Source organism: Phalaenopsis equestris, unplaced genomic scaffold, assembly GCF_001263595.1.
Source record: "Phalaenopsis equestris unplaced genomic scaffold, ASM126359v1 Scaffold000232, whole genome shotgun sequence".
NCBI lineage: Eukaryota > Viridiplantae > Streptophyta > Magnoliopsida > Asparagales > Orchidaceae > Phalaenopsis > Phalaenopsis equestris.
The window spans coordinates 131,753-159,027 of NW_018164674.1; the positions used below are offsets into that span (position 1 = coordinate 131,753).

Below are 27,275 nucleotides of genomic sequence, written 5' to 3' on the forward strand. Positions count from 1 at the left end.
ATATAGTATAATAGAATATATATTAATAATATAGTATGATTTTTTTTTTTTTTGCATGAATTGATCAAGACACTGTCTCAAATGTCTCGAGGCATAAAGCCTGAGACATATATCTCAGATGAAACAGGTAAATGAATAATTCAACTCGATCCTTGGACCCTACCTTGCAAAAAATAAAATCAACCATGTGAGTTCAAAGTTGAGATTGCACCACAAAATAAGATATCTAAAAGAAAGAATAAACATCTTATTGAGGTATCTAGATACTACATTTTCACTCTCCCAAAATTTTCTTGGAGAGATATAGTGCTCACCACCTACCACATTAATAGAATGCCAAGCAGAGTCTTTAAATTCAAAGCACATCTATAAGTTTTGATGGGAAACAAACACTTATGTTAGAGAGTTCTCATCCAATCTTCTTTTAAAAGTATTTGACCATCTCTTTTGTTCACATTCATCAACCAAACCGCATAAATATTGACAAAAAAATTATTAAATATATATTTCTTGGTTATGCTTCTAATAAAAAAAGAGCATAAGTATAATTCTCCCATTACTAAAAAATATTATAACTCCATAGATATTACATTCTTTGAAAATCAATCCTATTACCCTAAATATAAAATTCAAATGGGGAGTCTGGGCGAATATTTGATTTGAGAAACTGCTCTGGACACTCACAATGTATTAGATTCATGACAACCTATTATACTCGCATCTAACCATCCTGTCTCACATCAATTGATTCTATCGTCTTATTGATGCAAGGAGTGAAAGATTGATCAATAAGACGATAGAATCAATTGATGTGATTGGAAGAAAGATTGATGCAGGTTTTGGACACCGCAAACTTGGTTAAAAGAGTGAAAAAATATGAGATCCCTACTTTCTAAGGACAAATTTCAGGGTTTAAAACCTCTAGATCTGAATTGTTTTAAAGACTGTGTATATGAATAGCAAAAGAAAGTTTTCTTTTCTCCAAGTGGGTCAATGATGAAGTCCAAGAAGCTACAATTAGTGCATAATGATTTATATGGTACTACTCCGGTTCAGTTAATTGTCTGTTCCCATTAATTTGTCACTTTTATATATGATCATACCATAAATGTATGGGTTTACTTCTTAAAGTATAAATCTGAAATACTTGGGGTGTTTAGAAAATGGAAGACTATAAAAGAAAATGAGATAGATTTGAAAGTAAAGTATCTTAGATTAAATAATGGTGACGAGTATCATGATCAGAGTTCGAGGGCTACTTTACTTCAGAAAGGACTGTGTATAAGTTTATTGTTCAAAAGACACTACAGCGAAATGCTATTGCTGAGTGCATAAATAAGATTATCACAGAACATTCCAAAAGTATTAGATTGCATATAAGCTTGCAAAAATAATTCTGGACACAAACAGTGAACACTACAATTTATCTGATAAATCATGGTCTGTCAGTACTTGGAATAAAAGCTTACTTAAAGAAGTTTGGAGAAAAAGGAAAACAAATTTGTCTCACCTAAGGGTATTTGGTTGTTCAATTTATGTTCATGCTGATGGAAGATACAAAAGTAAACTTGACTCAAAATTATTCAATTGTACATTCATTGGGTATGACAGATGAATTTGGGTACAAATATTGAGATTATCATAATCAAAAGTTCATCAAAAGCAGGAATCTGATATTCAATGAAATGAAAATGTACAAGGACATGAACATGAATAGAGCTCATGACTGTCCATCAGCTACTTGTGAAAAGTCATCCAAGTATGTTGAGATAGAAGGTAACAATAATCAAGAGGGTGACGAGTGAAGATATACTCAATCTGATGAAGCACAGAAAATTCCTCAGACACCTGCTACTGAGGTCAGGTGGTCAAGTAGAATTGGCACAACTGACACAGAGGTATTTTATTTCATTATAAAATCTTTTACTAATGGATAGTGGCGAACCAGAGTGTTATGAAGAGGTCACTCAAATTGAAGATTTAAGGGAGTTAGATTTTGGCATGGATGACGAGATCCAATCATGAATGTCAAACTAGACTTAAGACTTGATAGAGTAATCAGATAACAAAAGGACACTATACAATAAATTCTATAGTCTGAAAGAAGAATCGGATATTAGCAGGCGCTACAAGGCAAAGCTAGTTGTGAAATGGGTTTCAAAAGAAGGAAAGAGTAAATTATACTGAGATATTTTCTCCTACAATGAAGACAACAACAATCAGAGTAGTACTGAGTTTGGTAAAGGAGGAAGATCAACATTTAGAGTGGATGAATTATATATGGTGCAACCGCAGGGTTACGAGGTTCCAAGGAAAGAAAATATAACTTGCATGTTCAAGAAAAGCCTTTATGGTCTGAAGCAGATCCCAAAATAGTGATATAGAAGATTTGTTAGGTTCATGTCAAATAATGAGTACATAACTTGTCAATCAGCCACGTTGCTTTATAAAAAATTTTGGTAATTATTATATTTTATTTTTTTTATATGTGCATAATATGTTGATTGCAGGAACAAATATGGAGAAAATCAAAGTCTTGATCGAGCAATTATTAATGGAATTTAAGATAAAGGATATAGGTCCAACCAAAAAGATCCTTAAGATGAGAATCTACAAGGACTATAGTGCACGTACAATGTGCTTGTCTTAGACTGGAAAAGGTCCTACATAAGTTCAACAAGAGTGAGGCAAAACCAGTGTGCTCCCCCTCAGGTAGTCACTTCAAACTATCTAAGAAACCATCGCACGAGCCTGAAGCAGAGCAACCAAGAGGAGAAAAATCCCCAATGCTTCAGTTGTTGAAAGTTTGATGTATGTGATGGTATGCACATGATCAGATATTGCACATGCAGTAGGAGTAGTCAACAAATATATGGGCAGTCCATGCAAACAAGGTGCTGAAGTAAATTCTCAGATACATAAGGGGAACAATCAATAAAAAATTTTGTTTCAGAAGTATAGGGTTTGATCTGCAAAGATATTTATATTAAAATTTGGCAGTGGATATGGTAGATGAAAAACAACAGAGTATATCTTCCCTTTGAGAAATACAACAGTAAGTTGGGTTTCCAGGTTATAAAAGACTGTTGCACTTTCAAATACAGAAGCTAAATATATTACTATCACTGAGGTTAACAAGGAGATGATTTAGCTGCAGAGCTTTATAATAGAAATGGGCAAGGAGCAAGAGATTAGAAAGCTCCATAGTGATAATATGAGTATTATTCATCTAACTAAGAATACTGCTTTTTATGTCAAGACAGCATATTCAACTGTGGTAGAATTTTAGTTATTTTCTTCTAGAAGATGAAAAATCATTCTTGTAGAAGTTACAGACAGCTCAAAATCTTGTGGATATATTGACTAAGAGAGTGATTACTGAGAAATTGAAGCTATATTTGGCTTCAGTTGGAATTGAAGAAGATTGAGACTGAGGGAGAGTCACGCTACAATATACTATGAAGGGTATGGATTGGAGGAGAGGATTAAATAAAATTAGTCTCCAAGAGAGATATTATTGTGAGAGTAGCCTGATTGATGAGGAACAACATGCAACAAGGCAATAAAGCAGCAGCGGCGGCAAGCTAAGGGGGACGCCCTAGTGCCTTGGCTACAAGCGCCCCAGTGCCAGTTCTGCCCACATAATCGAGGGTGTCGAAAGGCAAAACTCAAAAGAAGGCAATGCTGGGCCCAGAAATACTACTCTAGCCTTTCTGAAGCAGAGACATAGGAAACTTAGCGCTCATGATGGATGATCTAGCGCCCAGAAGAATGAATCTAGACAGGCAGCGTGAAAAGGCAGCAGCCTGTAGTATGCTCCAACGCCAGGATCAACTTCTCTTCCTAGAGAGATTGATGTCCCTAAATACTATATGAGGAATAAGCTCTCTTGGTAGTGTGTAAAAAAAGAGTGGAACAAACTGAGCAGTATTGCAAGTTCTGCGTTGGATTTTTTCAGATTGCTCTTGTGTGATTGAGAGAGCATTGTTTATGAGTTGTAGGCCGGTAGAGAAGAATTGTGAGCGTGGTTTAATTGAATTTTTTCTCCTCATTTCATGGTGGAATTTTGGTGTTGTGAATCCATTAATTTTTCTGGTTCTCAAGTTTTTTCACACTAAATCTTCTATAATTTCTATTTTTTTTTTTTTGCTGAGCATTTTTTATCAGTTTTTTATTTTGGATATCTCAAACTAGTCTGTTTTTCCACGGTTTGATTTGGGTGTAAATCGATCGAATCCGATTTTTTTGTCACAACATTGGGCCCCACTGATTCAATATTTCAAAGCTATAACAGGGAGTTTCTTATCTAAGCTTTACTTTATTAATTTTTTCTTTGTTCTTTTCTTATAATGTTCTCTGTCCTTTTTTTTTTGGATTTGATAAGTTGTAATGGCCTTTATCATGTTTGCCCTAGCCGTTTCACATATAATAAGGAGAAAATATATACTTTTAAAATTATGAGATAAGACAATATTGTTTCTCCACCTTCAAAACTATAAAATTGGTTATTTTTACCGCATTATTTGATGTTTATGTATATGAACTATGTTGCACTTGGCATTGAAGAGTCTCAATACTAGATTGAAAATTCAAACAGATACATGAATGCAGATGCAGAACATTTGTTAGCACACATTATGTACCCTAGAGCATGCATGCTTCGTTAAGATATTTATTAAGTATTACTGTCATCATTTTCTTAATTTTTGTGTTAATTCGGTGGAAGTCTACGGTTGCCATGGACATATTAAAAATAATGTTGGGCACGTGCCCATCTATTGATCACCTCTTGTAGGAAATAAAACATTTTCTTGCTTGAAAAAAAACTAGCCTTTATTCCTAGTTCAAATATTATTTGAAAATCCTTTTGATCATATATATTAAATGAATGCACTATTTAGATAAAATGTGAATAGCAGGGATTTCGCTAGACTTTCATATACAAAACACAAGCTACACCTCTTTTCATAACAATTTCATAATTTTCAAATAACAAATTATGTGCTTACATTTACAATCACACCAATTTCAAAAATGAAGCCTTCTCTTCATTTTTAACTTAACTACTTTTCCTGTTTCCATGTTTTGTAATCAGTCCAAACAAAATGCATCTTCATCTTAAAAAATGAAGTAAGCAGTTATTTTATTTGTATTTGAAGGTACATAAAAAAGACACCAAAATGGCTTTCCAAGCTATGTAAAGTGAAAGCGGAATACAGAAATTAATCTGTTCCAAATGTACAAAAAAAAACCAGTATTATAAGTTTACACATTTTGTTCCGAATGCAAAAAAAAAAAAAAAAAAAGTATTACAAGTTTACCAATTGAACTAATATTGCAACGAAAAAATAAAATAGATGAATTATGACAGTTCCAGAATAATTAGAACGATGGCATTAATATCAAGCTCTATGAATTATGCATTGACTTTTTATGAGTAATAAACACCAAAGTAAATGTTGGGAGGGTAATAAGTTCTCTTTTTTGAAAATGACATTTTTTAGCATCTATAATTAGTTTTCATTAACAATGACATTATCGGTCTCAAGTCTGGATGTGAAAAGTGTAGAGTTGCATTAGGTAGTTGACAGTCAGCGTAAAACTTGTCGAAAACTTGTCGGCGTAAAACTTGTCGAAAAATCATGACATGAATCATTTTGATTATTGTGTAAGTGCTAGGGTGACCCCTGGAAGCGACGTGCTGTATGGTCTGAATACAGTGAAAAGTGTGCAAGGGCCGCTACACCGAAGTCTATGTGTAGTGTCAAATAAGCAAGAGTTCTCACAATACGAAAGAATGTGGGTAAAGAAGTTAGTTCATGAAACTAATGAAACTAATATTAGGATACTAATATTAGGATAAGATCAGGATAAGATCATGAAATATAGGTACTCTCAATGGTAAATTAATGGAATTAATTGATATTATGATTCATAGAAAGAATAATATATTATGTATTCAAGAAATTAAATGGGTTGGAGAAAAGGCTAAGGAGATTGATAACTTAGGTTTTAAACTTTAGTATTATGGTAAGAGTGACACTAGAAATGGTGTAGGAGTAATTATAGATAAGAGTTTGAAAGATAACGTTGTAAAAATTAATAGATTTGGAGATAGAATTGGAGATAGAATTATAGCCCTAAAGATTATTATTGATAGTAAGATTTTTAATATTATAAGTGTTTTTGCTCCCCAAGTTGGTTTAGATATAGGATCTAAAGATAAATTCTGGAATGACTTAGATGACTTAATAATACAAATGATAACTCTTGAAGAAAGATTTTTTGTTGGAGGAGACTCAGATGGACATGTCGGTAGAGTGGTGGAAGATTTTAGAAATATTCATGGTGGCTAGATTTGGAGTGACTAATGAAGAAGGTAGAGTCATTTTAGATTTTGTTTTAGCGTATAATTTTGTTATTACTAATATTTTATTCAAGAAAAGATATGAACATCTTATTACTTATAAGAATGGATCTAATAAAACAGAAATTGATTTTCTTATAAGAAGAATAGATCGTCGAAATTGTAAAGATTGTAAGGTCATTCCAGGTGAGGATTTAAGTACCCAACATTGACTATTAGTTCTAGATTTTAAGATGAAGAGATGTAAAACAAAGAATACTACGACTCATCATTGTAGAATTAGATGGGAGATCTTAAAAGACACAAATAAAATTATTTTTATGAGTAAAATTCAATATTTCAAAATTTGGGATGTTCATGAAGAATCAAATCCTATGTGAGATAAAGTAACAAACACTATGAAACAAGTAGCAAAAAATGAACTTGGAGAATCAAAATGAAAAATTCCTATAAATAAAAATAGTTGGTGGAATAATAATTTGCAAGAAAAGATAAAATATAAGAAGTTATGTTATAAAAAATGGTTTAAATTTAAAATCTTAGAGAAAACTGAGAAAAATATTAAACGGCCCACAGGGAGCTAAAAGAACAATCTGTGACGCAAAAAATTCTTCTTTTAGTGATCTTTATAATAGATTAGATACTAAGTAGGGTGAAAAATATATGTATAAACTAACGAAATAAAGAGAAAAGAAAAATAAAGATTTAACTCAAATAAAGTATATTAAAAATGAAAATCAAAAAGTGTTTTTTTTAGAAAAATATATTCTAACATAGGTGGGTAAGTTATTTTGATAAACTTTTTAATGAAGTTTCTGAAAATACAATGGATATTAGTGATATTAATATCGTTAATAATAACAAAACATTTCATTTTTATCATCGCATTAGTAAAAATGAAGTTGATGAAACTTTAAAAAAAATCAAGGGTAAAAAGTCTGCAGGACCTGATGATATCTCAATTGACAATTGAAAAGTCTGCAGGACCTGATGATATCTCAATTGAAGTGTGAAAATATTTAGAAGATTTGGGAGTTTCTTGGCTTACTAAACTCTTCAATATTATTTTAAAAACTAAAAAGAAGACTGAGGAGTGGAGGAAGAGTATTTTGGTACTTACTTTTAAGAATAAAGTGTATGCACAAGACTGTACAAATTATAGAGGAATTAAGTTGATGTATCATACTTTACAATTTTGGGAGAGGGTAATTGAACATAGATTAAGACGTATTACAAAGATTTCTCATAAGGACGTATTACAAAGATTTCTCATAATCAATTTAGATTTATGCCGGGCAGATCTACCATGGAAGCTATACATTTATTGAGAGGTTTGATGGGTAAGTTCAGAGATAATAAGGAGGACATACATTTGATTTTTATTGATTTAGAAAAAGCTTACGATAAGGTTCCAAGAGATATCCTTTGCAGAGTTTTTGAGAAAAAAATGTGTTGATAAGACTTATATTCAAGTCATTAAAGATATATATACTAGAGTTGTTACTTGTGTTCGAACTCAAGGAGGATTGACCAAATATTTTCCTATTTCTGTTGGATTACATCAGAGATCAGCTTTAAGCCCATGTCTTTTTGCTTTAGTTATGGATGGTTTTACTGGACATTTACAAAAAGATGTACCTTGGTATATGCTTTTTGCTGATGATATCCTTCTCGTGGATAAGACGAGAGAAAAAGTTCAAGAAAAACTTGAATTATGGAAGTCCACATTGGAGTCTAAAGACCTTCATTTGAGTATAACTAAAATTGAATACATGGAATGTAATTTTAGTAGTAGTAGCTCTAGTGAGAGAAGTGTAACTTTGGGTTATCAAATTATTAAAAAGTGTGAATGAGTAGTAGCTCTAGTGAGAGAGATCTAGTGGTGGGGTTTTAACAATGGTGATTGAATTATTAAAAAGTGTGAATGATTTAGATATCTTGAGTCTTTTGTTCAAAGCGATGGTGATAAAGATGGGGATGTTAATAGTAGAATTCAAGTTGGTTGGTTGAAGTGGAGGAATGCTTCGGGCCTTTAGTGTGATAGAAAATTATCGCTTAAACTGAAAGGAAAATTTTATAAGAGAGTGGAGAGACCTGAAATGCTCTATGCCGCTGAATGTTGGCCTTTAAAAGAGAGGCATAATACTAAGTTAAATGTTGTCGAGATGAGAATGATCATGTCGATGAGTGGCTTTACACTTCGAGACTAAATGCGAAATGAATATATCTGTGATAGGGTTAGTGTAGCTCCAATGACGGACAATGGTGTAGCTCCTCTTAAATGGTTTGGTCACATTAAATGTTGATCATCTGATGATCCGCTTAGGAATGTAGATGTTTTTTATTCAACTTATGTTAAGAAAGGCAGAGGTAGACCCTAGGAAAACTTGGGCTTATTATATAAAAAATGATTATAATTTATTAGAACTAAAAGAAAATATAACACTAAATATGACACAATGAAGAAAAAGGATTCATTTAGCCGACCTCACGTAGTGGGATTAAGATCTTGTTGTTGTTGTTGTTGTTGTTATAATTAGTGTTCATCTATAGAATTTATAATTAATCCGGATAAAACCGTTAGAAGTTATACTAAAATATAATTTATTCCTGTTAAGAGTTATGAGGTTTAAATGTATTTCCTTAGATTGGAATTATTTCATTTCTTATTTTATGATTTATGTTGTTTCTTTTTTCTCCAAGTAATTAATATGAATTGACTAATAAGGATGTAGGCGTTATATCTTTCGTTTTCTGTTATTTCTTTTTTATTATCCTTACTATTCTAGAATTTATGTAAGAGTTATTTATACCACTGTTTTATATTAAAAATACTATTCCAAATTATTCTAAATTTTAACATAGTGTCAGAGCCAAATTTCTTATCCTAGCGATTGTTCCTTCCTCTATAGCCATCGAACTCCCCATCCTCCCTGCAGGAAGGGAGGGACGCTTTCTCTCCCTGCAACCTATTTGCAGGCCCTCACGGGCAGAGTAGATCCCTATAGCCCCTCCGAAGCATTGCCTCCTTTTTTACTGCGATTCCACACGATTTTCTTCCTTCACGAATCGATTGAGCCCGGAGTTGTGCATAGGCAGCAACTTTCTGTATAGCGGAAATCCTAGTATGCCTACCGGATTAGTTCCTCTTTCCAGCTGAAATAGAGAAAGGAGAAGCTCTTTTCCCTAATGTCTTCCCTGTTGGTTCTCCCGTCTCCATTTTCCCTGCAAGTTCCACATGTTGATCCTTTCTGCAAGATTTTCTAGCCGTTGGACCTCCCTCCCTATCTCCTTTCAGGATCGTCGGGGCACTTAACTACAGCCTTTCCCACCGCCGACACTCCCTCCTACAGTCCTTCCCGCCACCGGAACTACCCTGCATATTTCAAGCAGTTACACCCTTTACCTGCATACCTACCAGACATTTGACCTACTCTTGCCAGCTGGACCTCCTCCCAGAACGGTCAGAGCTCTCCCTGCAAGTCCCAATCAGCCGAAAATCATCTTGTTGGCTGGAAAACTTCACTGCAAACCTTATCGGCACCTTCATGTCCCAAATTCTGGCAGCCACCTCTATGGCGACCTCTGCCATTTCACATGCATGGATTGTGGAAACGAAGGGAAACTTATTACACAAGAGTTCATCTTTGGTTTGCTTTCAAAACGACTCGAGGAAGGTTATTACAAAGGCGAGACTAGATGTATCTTGAATGGAATCCCAGCAGTCGGCCCACATGCCCTTCTTCGTCAATTTCCTCCCTACTGCCGAAAAACTCTATTCGGGTCCTCTATTTTTTCCTTTGCCACTGAAACTTTCCATGTATCCGGAAGTATATCGTTGCAAGCCCTCCTCACTGTAGACCCTCCGAAGCCATTAATGCAGCAAGTCCTCCAGGCCTTTTTCCTGCATCAAACTCTCTTATGGACTTTTTCCTGCAGCAGGTCCTCATCTGGAACTTTGTCCTGAAGCAGGCCTCCTTCAGAATGTTTTTCTCGTAGCAGGCCTTCTTCGGAGCTTTTACCTGCAACAGACCCTCCTCCAATGCTTTTTTTGTAACGGACCCTTCTCCGGAGCTTTTCCTACAGTAGACCCTTCTCCAGATCTTTTTCCTGTATCGACCCTCCTCTATAGTTTTTCCTGCAGCAGGTCCTCCACAAGAATTCTTCCTGCAGCAGGCCCTCCTCAAGAGCCTTTTTCCTGCATAAGGCCCTCTAGAACTTTTTCTTGAATCAGGTCCTCCGAAATCTTTCCTGCAGCAGACTCTTCTCCAGAGCTTTTCCTACAGCAGACCCTCCTCCAAAGTTTTTTCTTGTATCAGGCTCTCCGGAGCCTTCCTGCAGCAAGCCTCCACCTGGATTCTTCCTGCAGCAAGCCCTCCTCCGAAGCCTTTTCCTGCAACAAGGCCTACCTTTGGAGCTCTTCCTTTTTTTTTCTTGCAGCCAGGCTTATCACTGATCACTGGAGCTTTTCTTTTTTTTTATTTTTTTTTTCTAGCTATACCCTACAGATTTTCCTGTTAGTTATATACTTCCCTGCAGCATTGTTTGTAGAAGCCTTCCACCCACCTACAGACACCGCAGTCAACTAAATACTATTGGGATTGATTATTAGGTACGAGATGAAGACTTCAAATTCTACCTCGCAAATAATCTTCCTCACACATTGTTTGATGTTTTCAAATTCAAGTTGAACATGGTATTCAACCATGTTTCAACTTGAGGGGGTGCTAAAATTTATATTAGGAAATAATTTATTTTTGCTAGAAATTATGAGGATTAAATTTATTTACTTTCCTATTTTATGCTTTATGCTGTTTCCATTAAATCCAAGTAATTAACATGAATTGATTCATTGGAGATATAGATCTTATATCTTTCATTTTATCTTATTTTGTTTTTACTGTCTTTCCCATTTTAGGATTGATGTAAGGTTTATTTATACCCATATTTCATATCAATAATATTATTCCACATTATTCTGAATTTCAACAAAAATATAAAAAAGTTTATGATAATTTTCAATATGATCTGATAAAAGTACCTGGTTTACATAATTGATAAGCTTGTCCATTTGCTTGAACCAAGATTCAGCATACTGATACTGGAAATCATCACCCATTGTCCACATAATATGATTTGTTCGTGTCACATTAGCCTGACAGTAAGCATTCAAGTATTGAATATAGCAATGCAATGTAAATTCTAAATTACAATAGTATAAAAATTGATGCCATGCATAGATATCAATTGAGAAAAGTAAAGTTAAATGCACATCTCATTTACTTGAGCTAAAGCAGCATCAATAAAATCATTGACCCGTTCATCAACATTATAGTCATAAAGAAGAGGATCATCCTGCAAATTAAAAAAAAATTCAGAAAACTTGGGGATATATATAACAAGGAATTAGTGCATTTAAACAGCATACTTGGACAGGAGTGTCATTATCATTGACTTCAAAATGAAATCCACCTGGAGGACTGTAATGCACAGGAAAGGCGCTTGCAAAAATCTGGAGTATCCACAATCTCCATCAATAAACAAAAAACATCTTCAAGAAAACATGTACGTGAATACAGAAAACTAAGTACCTGGGAGGAAGGACCAAAAGTTCTTGAACCACGCCACACGACTTCAAGAGATTTGTCTTGCTTGCGTTTCTGTCTGTCCTGATAATCAATCCTTGCAAAAAATATAGAGTCGAAACCAAGCTGCATCATGAATAAGAAAAGTAAAAGAAATTATTATATAATTATGTTAAACTTAAAAGGGTTTAAATTATCTAATTTTAATATATTATTGATGTCAACTGTAATCATCACATAATTAGTTATGTCCTGACTATTTGAACCGGTCGTATGAATGCTAATTTGTAACATCCATTAGTGCAATGAAATAGAACTTTTAAATATCAAAGTATTTTTTATGTAATATTTGAGTTTCATTAAGAATTTTATAGTTAAGCATGCTTATGCTATAACATTCTTGAGGTAAGTGGTCTACTAACAAACTACGCCAAATGGATAAAACTAAGAGCTAGTATGCTAAAACGGACAATATCTCAATGGATAAAAATCTGGCATAAAAGCAATATACCAACAAGAAGATGGCAATTAAATTTGATGCAGGACAAAGTACTCTGCCATAAGAGTTACCTCTTGAGTTTTTTGAGATAAAATGTGTTATATGTGGGGCCTAATTGTGTCAAAGAAATTGCACCCAACACTTGCACCAGGCACCTTTGTGCCTGGTTGCAGTGCCTGAACGCTACAATTGGGGCACCCCAGAGCATGGTTGGATGCTCCAGTGCCAGCAGAGGCGGCCCAACGCCCGAATAAGCACATTTCTAGTTTCAGAATATAAGCGCTCAAACGCTCGGTGCCCAGCTTTGGTGCCTGGAACCGAATTTCTTCAGTTCGAGAAAGGAAGCAAATAAAAGAATGAGTGCATACTGAAGTTGTAAGTTTCCTTGTTTGTGCGCTTATGTTCATACTTTTGATTCGAACTCTTGAATCAGTGTTTCTATGATTTTCCTCACAACTAGTGGTATTAAAGTGGAATTTTCTGAAGATCTGTAATTCGAGTGGAAGTGATGGCCTATAAAGCAAGTTACAATATGAAGAAGTTCAAGAGTTCAAATTTTGCCTTATAAAAAAATGCAAATTAATTTTTTATTGGATCAAATAAAACTGTATTTGTCGTTGGAATGAATCACCAAAAAGCCAAAATTGATGACTCTTGAAGAGTAGGAAATATCCATCTTTCATTTTTCAAATTTTTTATTTTCAACAAGTGAATAAGAAAACTACAGTTGATCTCATGACTGCCTGACAATGATGTATGAGAAGCTTTCTGCATCAAATAATTTTTTTTTTGAAAAGATTGTTTAATATAAGGATAGTGGATGGTAGTTTAGCGGCTAAGCCTTTGAAAAACTGCAACATTGTGATTGATAAGTTGTGTTCTATTGACATCAAGTTCAATGACGAGGTCAGAACATTGTTACTCTTATTTAAACTAGTCACTATCAAGAGTAACTCCTCAAGTAACATCAAGTTAAATTTTAATGACATTATAGGGTTGATGCTAAATGAAAAAATCCATAAGAAGGTGAACGATGAAACTTTAAATTTTGCTTTGAAAGTTGAAAACAAAGGAAAGAATGTGGATAGAAACACCAACAGGGAAAGATTCGAGTTTATTAGAGAAAAGTCTAGATCAATAAGAGAAAAAAAAAACAAAGGTGAATGTTGAAACTACGGGAAGAAAAGACACTTCAAGGACTGCAAAAATAAAAAAGTTGGCGGTGGAGCTCCAGATAGGAAACTCTCTACGAATGCCTTCACGGATTAATCAAAAGGACTCTCTGATTTTGTCCCTAGATAGTACTGAATCATGAATAGTAGATTCGGGTGCCTATTTTCATGCATGCCCCAAAAAAGAGGTGTTCAAAAACTATAGTCAAAGTGATCTAAGGCATGTGTATTTCGAAGATAACAAAGCATGCAGTATTATTGGAAAGGGTGATATTCATATCAGGTTGGCAGATGGATCAGTCTGAAAGCTCAATGAAGTTAGACGTGTTCAATGTATGAAGAAAAAATTGATTTCTTTGAGCCAGCTTGCAAGGTAAGGAAATGTCTACTTTCACAGGTGATTCATGAAAGGTGATCAGAGGAACAATTGTGATGGTTCAAGGAAACATTGAATGCCCCATTTTCTTTATTAATGAAATGTATGAATCAATTGTTGTTGTTGGAGTAAAAGATGATGCAGATCTATGGCACAGGAGGTTTGGTCATATGGTGAGAAAGATATGAAGATCCTTTCTAAAAATAAACTTTATGATTTTAATTCTATAAATTTAGATTTTTGCAAAGATTGTGTTTATGGCAAGAAAAAAAAAATTATTTTCTCTAAAAGTGAGTTATAGATGAAATCCAAAAAACTGGAGTTAATGCATATGAATTTATGGGGTCCAACTCCAATTCAGTTTATTGGAGATTCTCAATATTGTTATTTTAATAGGAATGTATGGATGAACTTAAAGCATAAATAAGATGCATTTGAGGTGTTTAAGAAGTGAAAAATCATGGTTAAAAATAAGACATGCTTGAGATTGCATTATCTCAGATCAGATAATGATGACAAATATTGTGATCAAAAGTTTAAGAGTTATTGTATTTCTTAAGGAATCAGACATGAGTTTATTGTTCAAATGTCACCATAGCAAAATGAATGACTAAACGCATGAATAAAATTGTTACAGAGCGTGCCATTGATTGTAGGCTTGCCAAAGCACTTCTGCACAAAAACATTGAATTTTGTAGTTTAACAAATAATATATGATCCGTCAGCACTTTTAGATAAAAGCTTACTTAAAGAAGACTGGAGTGACAAAAGAGGTAAATTTATTTTACCCGAAAATATTTGATGTTCATCATATGTTCATGTTAATTCAGAATCTAGGGGTAAGCTTTATTTAAAATCTGTCAAGTGCACTTTCATTAGGTATAACTTAGATAAATTTGGGCGCAAATTCTTGGATTATCAGAATAAGAAATTCATTAGGAGTTGAGATATTATTTTCAATAAAATAAAGATGTATAAATACATACATAACTCAAAATTTTTCATCAATTACTTTAAAAGAGCCTTCCAAATATGTTAAGATAAAAAATACAGGTGATCAGAAAGATAAAGAAAAGAAAGGTGTTCAATCTGATGAAGCATAAGATGTTCCTAGACACCTGCTACTAAATCTAGAAAGTCCGACAAAATCAGAAAAAAAAGATATAAAAGTACTCCTATTTTGTACTATTTATTATTAACATATGATGATGAACCAAAGCACTATGAAGATGCCACTCAAGTTGAAGAGTCTCAAAAAGTGGGAGTTTGTCATACTAAAGTCAAATTATACATGGAATTTGACAAAATTACCAGATGAAAAAGGCACTGTACATTAAGTAGATTTCTAGGCCGAAAGAAGAGTCATATGGTAGCAAAAGCTAGAAGACGAAACTTGTTGGAAAGGGGTTTCAGCAAAAAGAAATAGTAGATTATAGTGAAAAATTTTCTTTTAAAATGAAGATGACAATTATTAGAGTTGTATTGAGCTTGGTAGTAGAGAAAGATCAACATTTGGAATAGATGGATGTGAAGACAGCCTTCACAAATAATGACTTAGAAGAGAAACAAAATATGGTGTAGTCATATGGATATAAAGTTCCAGGAAAAGAAAACAAGGTTTGCAGACAGAAAAAGAATATTTATGATTTGAAACGTGCCCCAAGGCAATAGTACATGAGATTTGAAAGGTTTATATCAGACAATGGGTATATGAAGTGCCAAGTAGATCATCGTTGCTTCATCAAATAGTTTTGTATTTGTTATATTGTACTTTTTTTTTGTATGTGAATGACATGTTGATTATGAGAATAAATATGAAGAAGATCAGAAACTTGAAAGAGCAATTATTAAGGAATTTGAAATGAAAGATTTAATTCCAACTAAGAAAATCATCAAAATGAGAATCAATAGAGATAGGAGTACAAGTATTTTGAAGTTTTCCTAGATAGAAAATATTGAGGTCTTAGACAGGTTCAGCGTGAGTGAGGCAAAACCAATTTACACCCCCTTATCTAGTCATTTTAAGTTATCTAAGAACTAATTAGCTAAGCCTGAAGCAGAGCAAGCACAGATGAAAAGAAGTTCATATGTTTTAACAATTAAAAATCTGATGTATGCAATGGTATGTACAAAGCTAGACATTACACAAGCAATGGGAGTGATCAGTAGCTACATGAGTAATCCAGACAAATACTATTAGGAGGCAGTGAAATGGATTATCAAATACTTGAAAGGAATAGCTAATAAAACAATTTTTTTAGAGCGCAAGAATTAATCTACTAGGATATGTAAATTCAGATTTGACAGAAAAAATTGGTGGTAGGACAGGAGATAATTTGGGCAGTCTTTATTTTGGACTTTAAAATAGTGAGTTGAGTTTATGTATAATGGATTATCAAATACTTGAGAGGGATAGGTAACAAGAATTAATCTATGAGGATATGTAAATTCAGGTGATATTTAAATTCAGATCTGTCACAAACAACTTTTTTTTAGATTTTCTTCATTTTGGGGATCACAACTATGAGTTGAGTTTCAAAATTATAGAAGATTGTTACACTTTCAATTACAGAAGCTGACTACATTGCTCATTGATGTTAGTAAGGAAATAATTTGGCTACAAAGCTTTATGAAAAAACTGGATAAGGAACAACAGATTAGAATACTTCATAGTGATAGTATGAGTGTTACTCATCTAGCAAAGAATGTCATTTTTTATGCCAGGACGAAGCTCATTCCGCTAAGGTATCTCTTCATTTGTTCATTGCTAGAAGATGGTCGTTTATCTTTGAAGAAGATACACACAGCTCAAAATCTTCCAGATATGTTAACTAAGGTTGTACAATTAAGAAACTTAAGCTATATTTGGTTTTATATAGAATTCAGAAAGATTAAAATTAGAGTAGTGCCACACTACAATACATTACTATGAAGATGATACTCATGTAAAGGAGAAAAATTGGAAGCAATCAGTCTCCAAGTGGGAGATTGTTGTATGTGGAGACCGATTGTGTCAAGGAAATTGTGCTCAACACCTCCATCATACGTCCTTGTGCCAGGTATAACGATTAGGCACAACAATTGGGGCATCCCAATGCTTGGTTAGGCTCTCCAGCACCAATGTGAGTGCCTCAGGACCCGGATAAGCACATTTCAAGTTTTGAAACCAAAGTGCCCAGAAACTCGGTGCCAAGGGGTGGAACCTAGGCGTCTGTAACTAAATTTTTGCACTTCAAAATTTAAGACTTTATTTTTCTCTGCGGAAAAGGAAGCGAGCAGAAGAGAGAGTGTTCCTAAAGTTAGATTTCATGAGTTCTTTTATGTGAAAGAGAGAGAAGTGTTCATAAGCTCCAGGATTGCAGAGAGGCTGGAGTGTGGTGTGATTTGTATTATTTCTCATCATTTCATAGTGAATTTCTTGGTGAGGTAAGGCTCTGTGATTTTATTTCTTGTTCTTGAGTTTTTCCACATTAAATATGTGTTCTTAGTACTTTTTGTGTTTCTTTGTTTGTGCATTTTTGCTGACAGTTTTGTTTTGGATCTATCGAATCAATGCTTTCACAGTTTTCAATTTTAACACTACAAAATTTCTAAACTATGCGAACTACATTTGAAATCTATAAGGATCGCCACTAGAATCATATATGTCTCATATATAATTCTAAACTATGTAAAAAAATACTAATGCTAATGTTAGTTCTTTAATTGGGTGAGACTGTAAATATCCTTCAAGTATGGTAAAGCAAAATTTTAAATTGTGTGAGATGACTATTTAGTGTAAGGTTTAAACTTTAATTAGGATCTTCGAAGTTTAGTATGCTCATGCTTGAGGACTACTGAGATGGGTGAATTTCTGAAAAATTATACTAAAGAACAAAACCATTAGGTTAACTAGATTAAAGTAAACAATACATTTATAGATGAGAGCTTGGGATGTGCATCCTTGTCCATTTATTCTTTAAATAAGATGGTAACTATTTTGTACAAGTTCTCGCCATCATCCTCGGGTCAAACGTTTTCACTTCTTAATCATTTCACATTAATTTTATCTACATCTGATAAGTTATACGCTCCACTTTATACAAGCTCAAATCATCTAAGCCTATTTGCTCACACCATCCATCTAATATACAATCTATAAGTTGTCAACATTTATCCCAAATCCATTGAAGAAAGGTTGGGCATTATGTTAGGTTGATTTCTACATATAAGTTATACTAAAATTCAGAAAATAATTTAATATTATAGAACTTAGTATTTTAAGAAATGGTTGAGCTCATGATCTATTGATAGGCCTACATGTAAGTAAACCAAAAAATTGAGATAGCTTGCGTGCATCTTATATGTGGAATTCTGTCACTGTTAGGTGGCCCACACCGTCGGCCATATGGGCCCCACAGATTCAATTTGAGGAGGTTATTAGAGGGAGTTGCTATTTTAGCTTATTTTATTTTAGACTTTTCTTATTATGTTGTGTCTTTCCTTCATTATTTGTTTTGTATTTGGTAAGTTGAAATAGTCTTAATTGTGTTTTCCCTACCCGTTTCCCATATAATAAAGGGAAAGGTTTTAATTTGAATATGATGGAATAAGAGAATATAGTTTCTCCACCTTTCCTCAATGGCATCAAAGAAGGTTCGGCCGGTCATGTCTAGTTTGCTCATACTCATCGTTTGCATCGTTTGTCTCTACATATTGTCGTTTGTCACGGCTGTGACCAATGAAGCCTACTTCATCTTAATCTGTGTTGTTTGAGGCGTCTTTTTCCTGCATCGTCCGCAACACCTCTTTCTTATGAAGTCTTCTTCCTGTGTCGTATGCGATGTCTCCTTTATGTAAAGTCTGCTTCATCTTCCTTTATGTCATCTTCCGACGGCATATGCGATGGAATGAGGGTATTGTTCGCTTCAATCGACTCTTTTCTTTAGTTCAAGTCAACTATTTGTTAGGTTGCTTCATCATTTCCTTTATCCTAAGAAAGCAAACAAACCCTAGCTCACTCCTACAGTTGTCCGAGCCTCTCGAACAGTCGTCCAGTAGCCGGGCCTTTGTTCCTTATCGTAGTCATTGGACTCCATTTCCGTAAGAAGCAGCTAGGGCTATGAATTTAGTTTGAAGACCATTAAAAGCCGAAAATTGATTTGAATTTTAGCTTAGATTGAGATTTGATTGAAATAAATAAGTCCAGATATGAGCGAAATCTTTGGATTGAATTTTTTTTTGAGCTATACACGGCTAGGCTTTTAGTTTTTTTTTATTAATTATAAAAATTGTATAAAATGCTAAATAAAATTGAATATAGCAAACTACGACCCGATTTTGAGCTGAAACATATCTAAATAACTCAATTTGAGTCATCGTGTTTTGATTTCGAGCTAGATCGGGCCACTTTTAAGCTAAAACGGAACCAAATAACTAAAATTTGAGCCAGCTCATTTCGATTTCAAGCCAGATCAAACTCGATTCAATTTCGAGACAAGCTGGATCGAAATAGGAATGAGTCGCGAGTATATTTTGATCTGAATTCAATCAAATTGAGTCGATTTCGAGCCAACCTCAGCTCGGCTAGAGCTCTGACTCATTAACAGTCCTACAAGCAGCAACCATCTCCCTTCTCCATCCCTAAACGTGCATAAGATACATGACCAAAGAATGAAGGTGTTTAATTCTACTATCGAAGTTAGTTTTGAATCAGAGACCATAAACTATCCTAACAGCCCCTGAACTCTCTTTATTTATCACAAATCATAAACTCAATTGTTATAACTTCCTTCAATGGTCTCAATCCGTGTTTATGTACATTTGTGAAAGAGAAAAATAGGAACATCTCGCGGAAGAGGAGAAGATCCTGAGCTCACTGATCCTAACCATCGCTCATAGAAGATCCAAGATCATATGGTCATATCTTGGTTGATCAATTCTATGAACACAGAAATTGGAAAAAAGATCTTGCTTTCCAGGTCAACACAAGAGATTTGGGGCTTGACTTTAGGCGAGATGTTCCTTGTTTGTGTTTTTATTATGTTGCAAAGTTGTACCCGACCATCTTTATTAATAAAAAGCTAGAGTGTTATCAATGTGAAACATGCCAATTGGTTAAGCGTACTTGTCATATATATATATATATATATATATCTTTTATCTAAGCACAAACCCACATCACATCCTTTTTCAATCATCCACAGTGACATTTAGTGACCATCCAAATCGAAAATCATCAATAGAGCGAGAGGATTTATCTCCTTCATTAATGATCACAATAAAACCAGTTGGATATTCCTCGTAAATGAGAAATCTGAAACTACACAAATCTTTAAGTCTTTCCATGACATGATTTACTCTCAATGCCAAAGTAAAATTCATATTACAAAAACTAATAATACAAGAAAATATTTCAAGCAGATCCTTGGACCCAACCATACAAAGAATGATATCATTGATGTAGTTCCTATGTTGAGACTCCACAACAAAATAAGATATTTGTAAGGAAAAATAGACATCTTATTGAAGTCTCTAAATTTAAAATACTTTCTCACAATATCCCATAATTTTTTGGGAGATGCGCGTCATAATCACCTATCTCATTAATAGAATCTCAAGCAAACTCCTTGGATTTCAAAGCCTAACTACATGTTTTGATGAAAACATACCCTCATGTTAAAGCATTCTCATCCAAAATTCCTCTAAAAATAATTAGTTGTCTCGGCCAAAAATTCATCAAATGTATTTTTCTCGGTTATGCTTCTAACAGAGGTAGGTATAGGAATTATCCTCCCATTACTAAAAAATATGATAACTTCATGTATGTTACATTATTTGCAACACAATCCTACAGCCCCAAATCTAAGTCTAGGTCAATGATAGATTTGGGACACTATTCTGGATACCCACTAAACTAGAGTCACCAGAACCTATTATACTTTCATCTAACCATTCTGTCGTTCAAGTTCTAACACTTGAGGATATCCAATCTTAGATTGATAAGAAAGAAATGCACAATAAACTTCGTGTGTACACTAGGAGAAAAAATTCAATTAGCAAGATAAATACATTATGTAACAACAGAATCATTCACAAGCAAAGTTGAATCTACACATCTTTGAAGTTTCAAGGAGAGTAGAATCCAATGAAGAAGACAAGGAAAGTTGCACAAATTATCATATCTAGGAGTATGTTGTATATTAGAAGTTATCATCACCTCATAAAGCTTTTGTATCTAATTTTGATAGTATGCGGATACTCAAATCTATTCATGAAGACTTCAAAGTCCAGCATTAAAAAGACAGTTAAAGAGAAGATCCATGCATTTAATCTAAATGACACATAGACCTTTACAAAACTTAATCGAGATAAAAGACCTATTGGGTGCAAATGAGTGTTCAATGTTAAGTACAAAGTAGATGGGAGAATTGAGAAGTTCAAGACTAGGTAGGTGGTCAAAGATTTCATTCAGTATCATGGGATAAACTATTAAAAGATTTGCACCAATGGCAAGCTAACATTGTTAGAGTTCTTCTTTCCTTGGCAGCGATCAACGAGAGGGAATTGCATCAACTTTAATGTCAAGAATGTATTTTTGCATGAAGACCATGAGGAAGAAGTGTATATGGAAATCCCACCAAGACTATAAAATGAGTAAAACAAACATCTAGTTTGTAAACTAAGAGAGTCACTTCATGGCCTCAAACAATCTCCACAGGCTTGGTTTGCAAGTTTGCTAAGACTATAAAATCTAATGGATACATCTAATGCCAAGCTAATCATACATTAATCATAAAGCATGCACAGAGAGATAAAAAAACTATACTTGTTATCTCTGTAGATGATATGATCCTAACAAGTGATAATAAAAAAAAATTCTAACATTAAGGAAGTTCTTAGCACTAATCTGAAATCAAGAATCTAGGAGCTATGAGATATTTTCTAGGCATAAAAGTAGCCAGGTTCAAGAAGAAAATTGTGGTATCCCAAAGAAAGTACATGCTAGATCTATTAAAAGAAGTCAAATCAAGCATAAGCAAGATGATGAGTTGTGGGATGCTGAAGGTTAGAGTTTTCTTCTTTTCTTTTCCTCAATTTCAAAGGTAAATTTTAAAATAATTTTTTATATTTTCTCAGATTAGAAAATCCTACATTTAACCTTTAATTGCAAAATGATTTGTTAAAATTTTTTTAGGATTTTAATTTTTGTATGAAGAGAATAAATCAAGAGAATCAACATAACATGCCAATTATGATTTAAAATGATGTGTGTTTGTCGTGAGACTCTACCCTTGCAGAAAGATCCATACAAGGGCATGCATTGACATTTTTTATTTTATTTTATTTTTTTTAACTTCAGAAGGATTGAGGATACTTCAAGTTGAATAGTATCACATAATTTTTCTGTTTGGTTGTATATCTTAAAAATGAAAGATATATCTTTCATTAGTTATTATGAGCACATTAAGTTGAAGAATAATTGCATAGTTTAGAGACTTTGCGATGGAAACATGTCAGATGTAAGCCTTATTGAACAAGGAGTCCTACCAAATGCAGGTACTTGTTCACACGGAATTTCCCCAACCACCACCCAATCCAGCAGAAATAAAAATAATAAAAATATAAATAAGAGCAGGAAATAAGAAATGAATAAAAATGCTTGAGTACAACACATGCATATGACTTCTATAAACATAGTTGCTCATCTAATTCCATGTTTTGCAAGAGTGTAAAGCAGGTGGAAAGGGAAGGAGAAGAGCATTACCTCAGCACCAAGTAAGTAGCCTTGCACGGCAGAGTGTCCAAAAGGATCTATTTGCCAACCAATTCGAGGAATCTTGTTAAATTGTTTCTTTATCAACCGATGACCAAGAGTAGTTTGATCAATAACATCAATGTAATGAACTGTTGCTTCATCATGCATACACCAGCCACCATTTCTAAAACCAAAGAAATCCTTGTCACGCCGAAGCAAAACCACTGTGAAGAGAAATATATCTCAAAAGAAGATCAAAATTTCACACATACATGAACTCCAATTGCCCAGAATCAACCAACTTTTTTACCACTTCCTTCGTTGCCTCACTTTGTTCTCCCCACCATCTTTGGAAAAAAGCCTATGGTCCCATCAGATCTTTTTAGGGATTTATATTGTAGATATAAATAATATAAAATAAGGCATTAATTAAAATAAACAAGTCATTGTATCTTTAATTTAAAATGCAACAATGAGATAGGTGTAGGCTTGAAGTTCAGACGCCGATACCAAACAAGTAAAATTGTGTCTTGAATGCCAGCTGGTTTTACAACAGCATAAAAAATGCGCAGAAATGACATTTAAACAAAATATTTTCTTCCTTGCACTTTTTTATGATAATTGTGTTAATATTCATTTCAGGGTTAGCGAAACTTTCAATGGACTGCCCGCCTAAACTTAAAAATTTAACTATACACCCAAATATGTGAAATTTGTATGTTTCAGCATCCACACAGTTAATCAATGATTGAGAAAATCTATGCTGCTTCCTGGTACTATATCATATATTTTAATCGCAAATGCAAAGTTTTCTCTCCATGAAAAGAAAAAAAATGAACAAACTAGACATATAACTGCTCACTAAAGCTAAATCGTCCGCAGTTTACTTATAAATTTAGATTGATAATGATTAACAAAAATAAACCTCTAATAATGAATAATTTCGAGCTTACTTATACGTCTATTAGACTAACTTTATAATGCAGAAGTTAGGAAACATGTATGCAAAAAGCTACATAAGGATCTTATTAAAACAAATTCAGTAGTCCTTGATTTTACAATCAATTCCTTTGATTCTTGAGTCAATCACTCAGCAACGGACTGTTCAGAGAGCTGATTTTACACTACATGCTCCTCTTACACGCAAAAATCGGCACACTTCAACATATCCCGAGTAGAAACAGAACGCAAAGCCAAGAAAAAGACCAACTTTATACCTGCTCGACATAAACAAACTTCCTGTTTGGATCTTTGAGCAACGCAACAACCACAGAGTCCAGCACATTGGCAACACAAGCACCCTGTACACATATTGAAAGTAAGCAATGATCTCGAAACCACCTCCCCAATGGCATTCAACACTGATTTGAAAGTGAGAGAACAAACCTGTATGCTATTGTTAGAGCCGACATAGTACTGATCTACAGTCTTCAACCAACCTACATCATCGTGAGTGTGAGGTACGAGATGAACATTGAGCTTCCCGTCAACTATGCCGCCGCTGGTATTGTACTGGATGAAACTTGCCCTAACCTCTGCAACGAAGATGGATACCAATAGCAGTGTCGCTAATGCCACTGAGGACGACCACATATTTTCAGCGGAGAAGAAGATTCAGACCAATCTGAGGACCCGTAAAGTTTTATAGAATAAAAAAAATGGAGACAGCGAAGCGTTTGATCTGTTCCTCATAGAATGAGGAGGATTAAGTTAAGTTTGAGGATTACCGTTCCTTTCATCAAGTCATGGTAAGTAGGTTGCCATTGAAGGCGGAGTAAAAAAAAACGAAAAAAGTTGCCCGCACCCGCCGCCAACTCTCGCGACGTAATAAAAAATTTCCTGTCTCGGGTCCATTGGCGGATAGGTTGCGCTTTGTTGATGGTTCAGTTGCCGTAGCAGGCAAGCCGCGACCAAAGTCTGCCTTGCTGCACGATAGCCGTTAACGACGACTAAATTTTGGGCTCAGAGCATATTTGGATGTGATCGTAGAAAGTATTAAATAAGTGACAATCCTAACTAATTTTTTAAAGATTTTAATTTTAAAGTTAATTTTAAACAACTATTTATTAAATTAAAAATGAACTTTAAATAAATTAAAGAATATATTAGTTTTAATTTGTTCAGGATAATCAACTCAAACATAAATATTTATATTATTTAATTCTTTATTGATAAATATATTGCTGAGCAATTAAATTATTACAGCTTTAAACTATTAATAAATAAATATTATTCTTTATTTTTTTTAAATTTAAAATAATTACCTTATGTTTTGATTAAATCATAATTATTTATCTTTTTATTAATTGATTATTAAGTTAGAAATGCCTCTCTCTCTCTTGATGTCATTGTTGCATCCACTTACTCTTCATTCTAAAAATGTGAGTTGCAAAGAACTAGTCACAACAACAACAACAAAGCCTTACTCCCACTACATGGGGTCAGCTACATGAATCTTTTATCTCCAAATAACTAGTAATGATTAAAATTTAGGTAACGAAATTTTATTTATTTTAAAGAAGCTGGCCTATAAAGGCTTAGTTTTAAGCAAAATTCAGGTAAAAAAATTTAAATCATTTTGAAAATATTTGAGTTTCAAACACTTCTAACAATATAATTTTTAGTGCAGATTCTCTATGTTTGATTAAACACACCCTTCTTATGGATCAATATTTTCTATTTGAAGACACTGAATTTTAGGTTTTAGATTTAACACCATTAACATCCTATTGATAGAAAGGTTTATTTGCATACCATAGGTATATTTATTTTTAATATTTAGGCTAGGTACAACATGATAACTCTTAATTTGATTCCATGCTTCCAAAATTTTATTTCCTAGCATAAAATTTCATGCAAAAATAATAATAATTAACAAATGAAAGAACACAAATAATTGACCTTCCACACTTTTTGATTTTTTTTCTCTAATTTTTCTACAATTTTTGAGGGCTCTATCTTTACTATTTTTCTTTTACTCTATTAAGTGGTTGATGTTTGCTTGCATTATTTCTCTAATATTGCTGGTTCTTAATCAATTCTATATATTTCATCATGTTACTTCAACATTGAGCTATAATTTTGAGCATTCTACTCATTTTTCAACTTACATGTAATCAATCTCTGTTATGGGAGAATGTTGTTTTATGCTAGATGGTTTGGGTGGGTTGAACTTGTTTTATGTTATCATTGCATTGGACTGTCTTTTGTGGATGGATTTTAGAAATGATGGCCCTCCGGTCGCACGTTGTCGTTCCATTTGGGTGTTGTCGTTGTTTTGGTAGAGTCGTCAGTTTGTTTACCATCGTATAATCTTTCTTTATGAATAACTCTCTCTCTAATCATGTGAATGATCTAAAGATAGAAGAGATCAGAGGGCTGAGGCATACAATGGCAGGAGCAAAACAAAAGAAACAAATAGGGAAGCTTTCGTGAGGTAGACTTCACGTAGATAGCTCCAAAGTGTATGTTCGAGGTAAGCTCGACTTATGACACTTCAGAGCTGTACTCGTGAGGAGGGTCTGACAAAAGCAACCCCACGACCAGAGATTCAAGTTATTGTACTTGTTTTGGGGTTTTATTCTTTCTATAAGGGCAAGCCTCTATAGTTAATTACATCTTAAAAAAACTCAAAATGCTTAAAAACTCCTCATTAAGGTTGTAATTCATCCTCATAAAGTTTGAATGTCATCGTTTTCAAGGAAAGAGTTTCAAAGTCCTATCCTAAGGGAAGTAGATGCTTGAAGGCTCAAAAGAGTCCTGCCGAGATCCCAAACTATCCTATAGTTTTGTGTTTTTGTTAATGATTTAGTTGGGGTTAATCTTTTGCTTTGAGTTCTTAATATCTGTCTCTAGAACACATAGTTAGCACACCCTCATAACATCTAAACTAAATTGATATGTACAAAGCTTACTTAAATTCCTTTACTTTTTGCACCTTTTTATGGATGAATTGCACTTTAAAGTAAGGTGTTTTTTTGTGTTTTTATTGTAGGAACAAAAAGTAGGAGAAGTGGAATGAAGTGGAGAAGAAAAGAAGCAAAGCGGAGGTGATGTGGAGTTAAAGAAGCACTAAGTGACTAGCGCCTAGGTGCCAGCCTTTGGGCACCATGGTGCTGCACTCAAATGTCTTTACACGACACACTTGGGTGCCTAAGCGTTAGTCTCTACCCGGGCAGACAGTAAGCTTGACGCTTAAGCACTAGCAACTGCTGGGCAATTTTTTCAGCAATTTTCCACATGACATAGGGAGTTATTTAGAGGTTGTGAGGAGTTCTAAAAGGGCATATTTAGGAGAGAATTAGGGCTTTTACTTAGAGAATTTGGTGAGAATTGAGAGATTTATTGTAAGGAGATTACATATGCACTAAAACAAGGGTTCGTGAAAGCCTAGGAGAGCATTCTCAGAGCATTGTAAAGTGGAAGAAGCTAAACATTGTGCTTTTATTGTATTATATTTTTGTAAAACACAATTATCTAGTGGATTTGCTTTATGTTAATAATATTTTTGCAGTGTTTTTTCCTTGCCTGGTGAGTAGT

At 33.9% G+C, this 27,275-nt stretch overlaps 1 protein-coding gene across 1 annotated transcript in view; it reads right to left on the minus strand.

Annotated features, from left to right (window-relative positions):
- Nucleotides 1-24,650, minus strand: part of LOC110023803 (alpha-mannosidase-like) — a 92,796-nt gene extending 68,146 nt beyond the window's left edge. Inside the window, exons 1-9 of the mRNA XM_020723396.1 lie at nucleotides 24,464-24,650; nucleotides 24,123-24,360; nucleotides 23,954-24,037; nucleotides 23,009-23,097; nucleotides 22,746-22,920; nucleotides 11,959-12,078; nucleotides 11,796-11,879; nucleotides 11,651-11,722; nucleotides 11,409-11,522 (exon numbers count right to left, since the gene is read on the minus strand). Coding sequence (XP_020579055.1) covers nucleotides 11,409-11,522; nucleotides 11,651-11,722; nucleotides 11,796-11,879; nucleotides 11,959-12,078; nucleotides 22,746-22,920; nucleotides 23,009-23,097; nucleotides 23,954-24,037; nucleotides 24,123-24,329 — 945 coding nt within the window. The 5' untranslated portion in view covers nucleotides 24,330-24,360; nucleotides 24,464-24,650. The remainder of the gene's footprint in view (nucleotides 1-11,408; nucleotides 11,523-11,650; nucleotides 11,723-11,795; nucleotides 11,880-11,958; nucleotides 12,079-22,745; nucleotides 22,921-23,008; nucleotides 23,098-23,953; nucleotides 24,038-24,122; nucleotides 24,361-24,463) is intronic.
- Nucleotides 24,651-27,275: the final 2,625 nt, after the last annotated feature.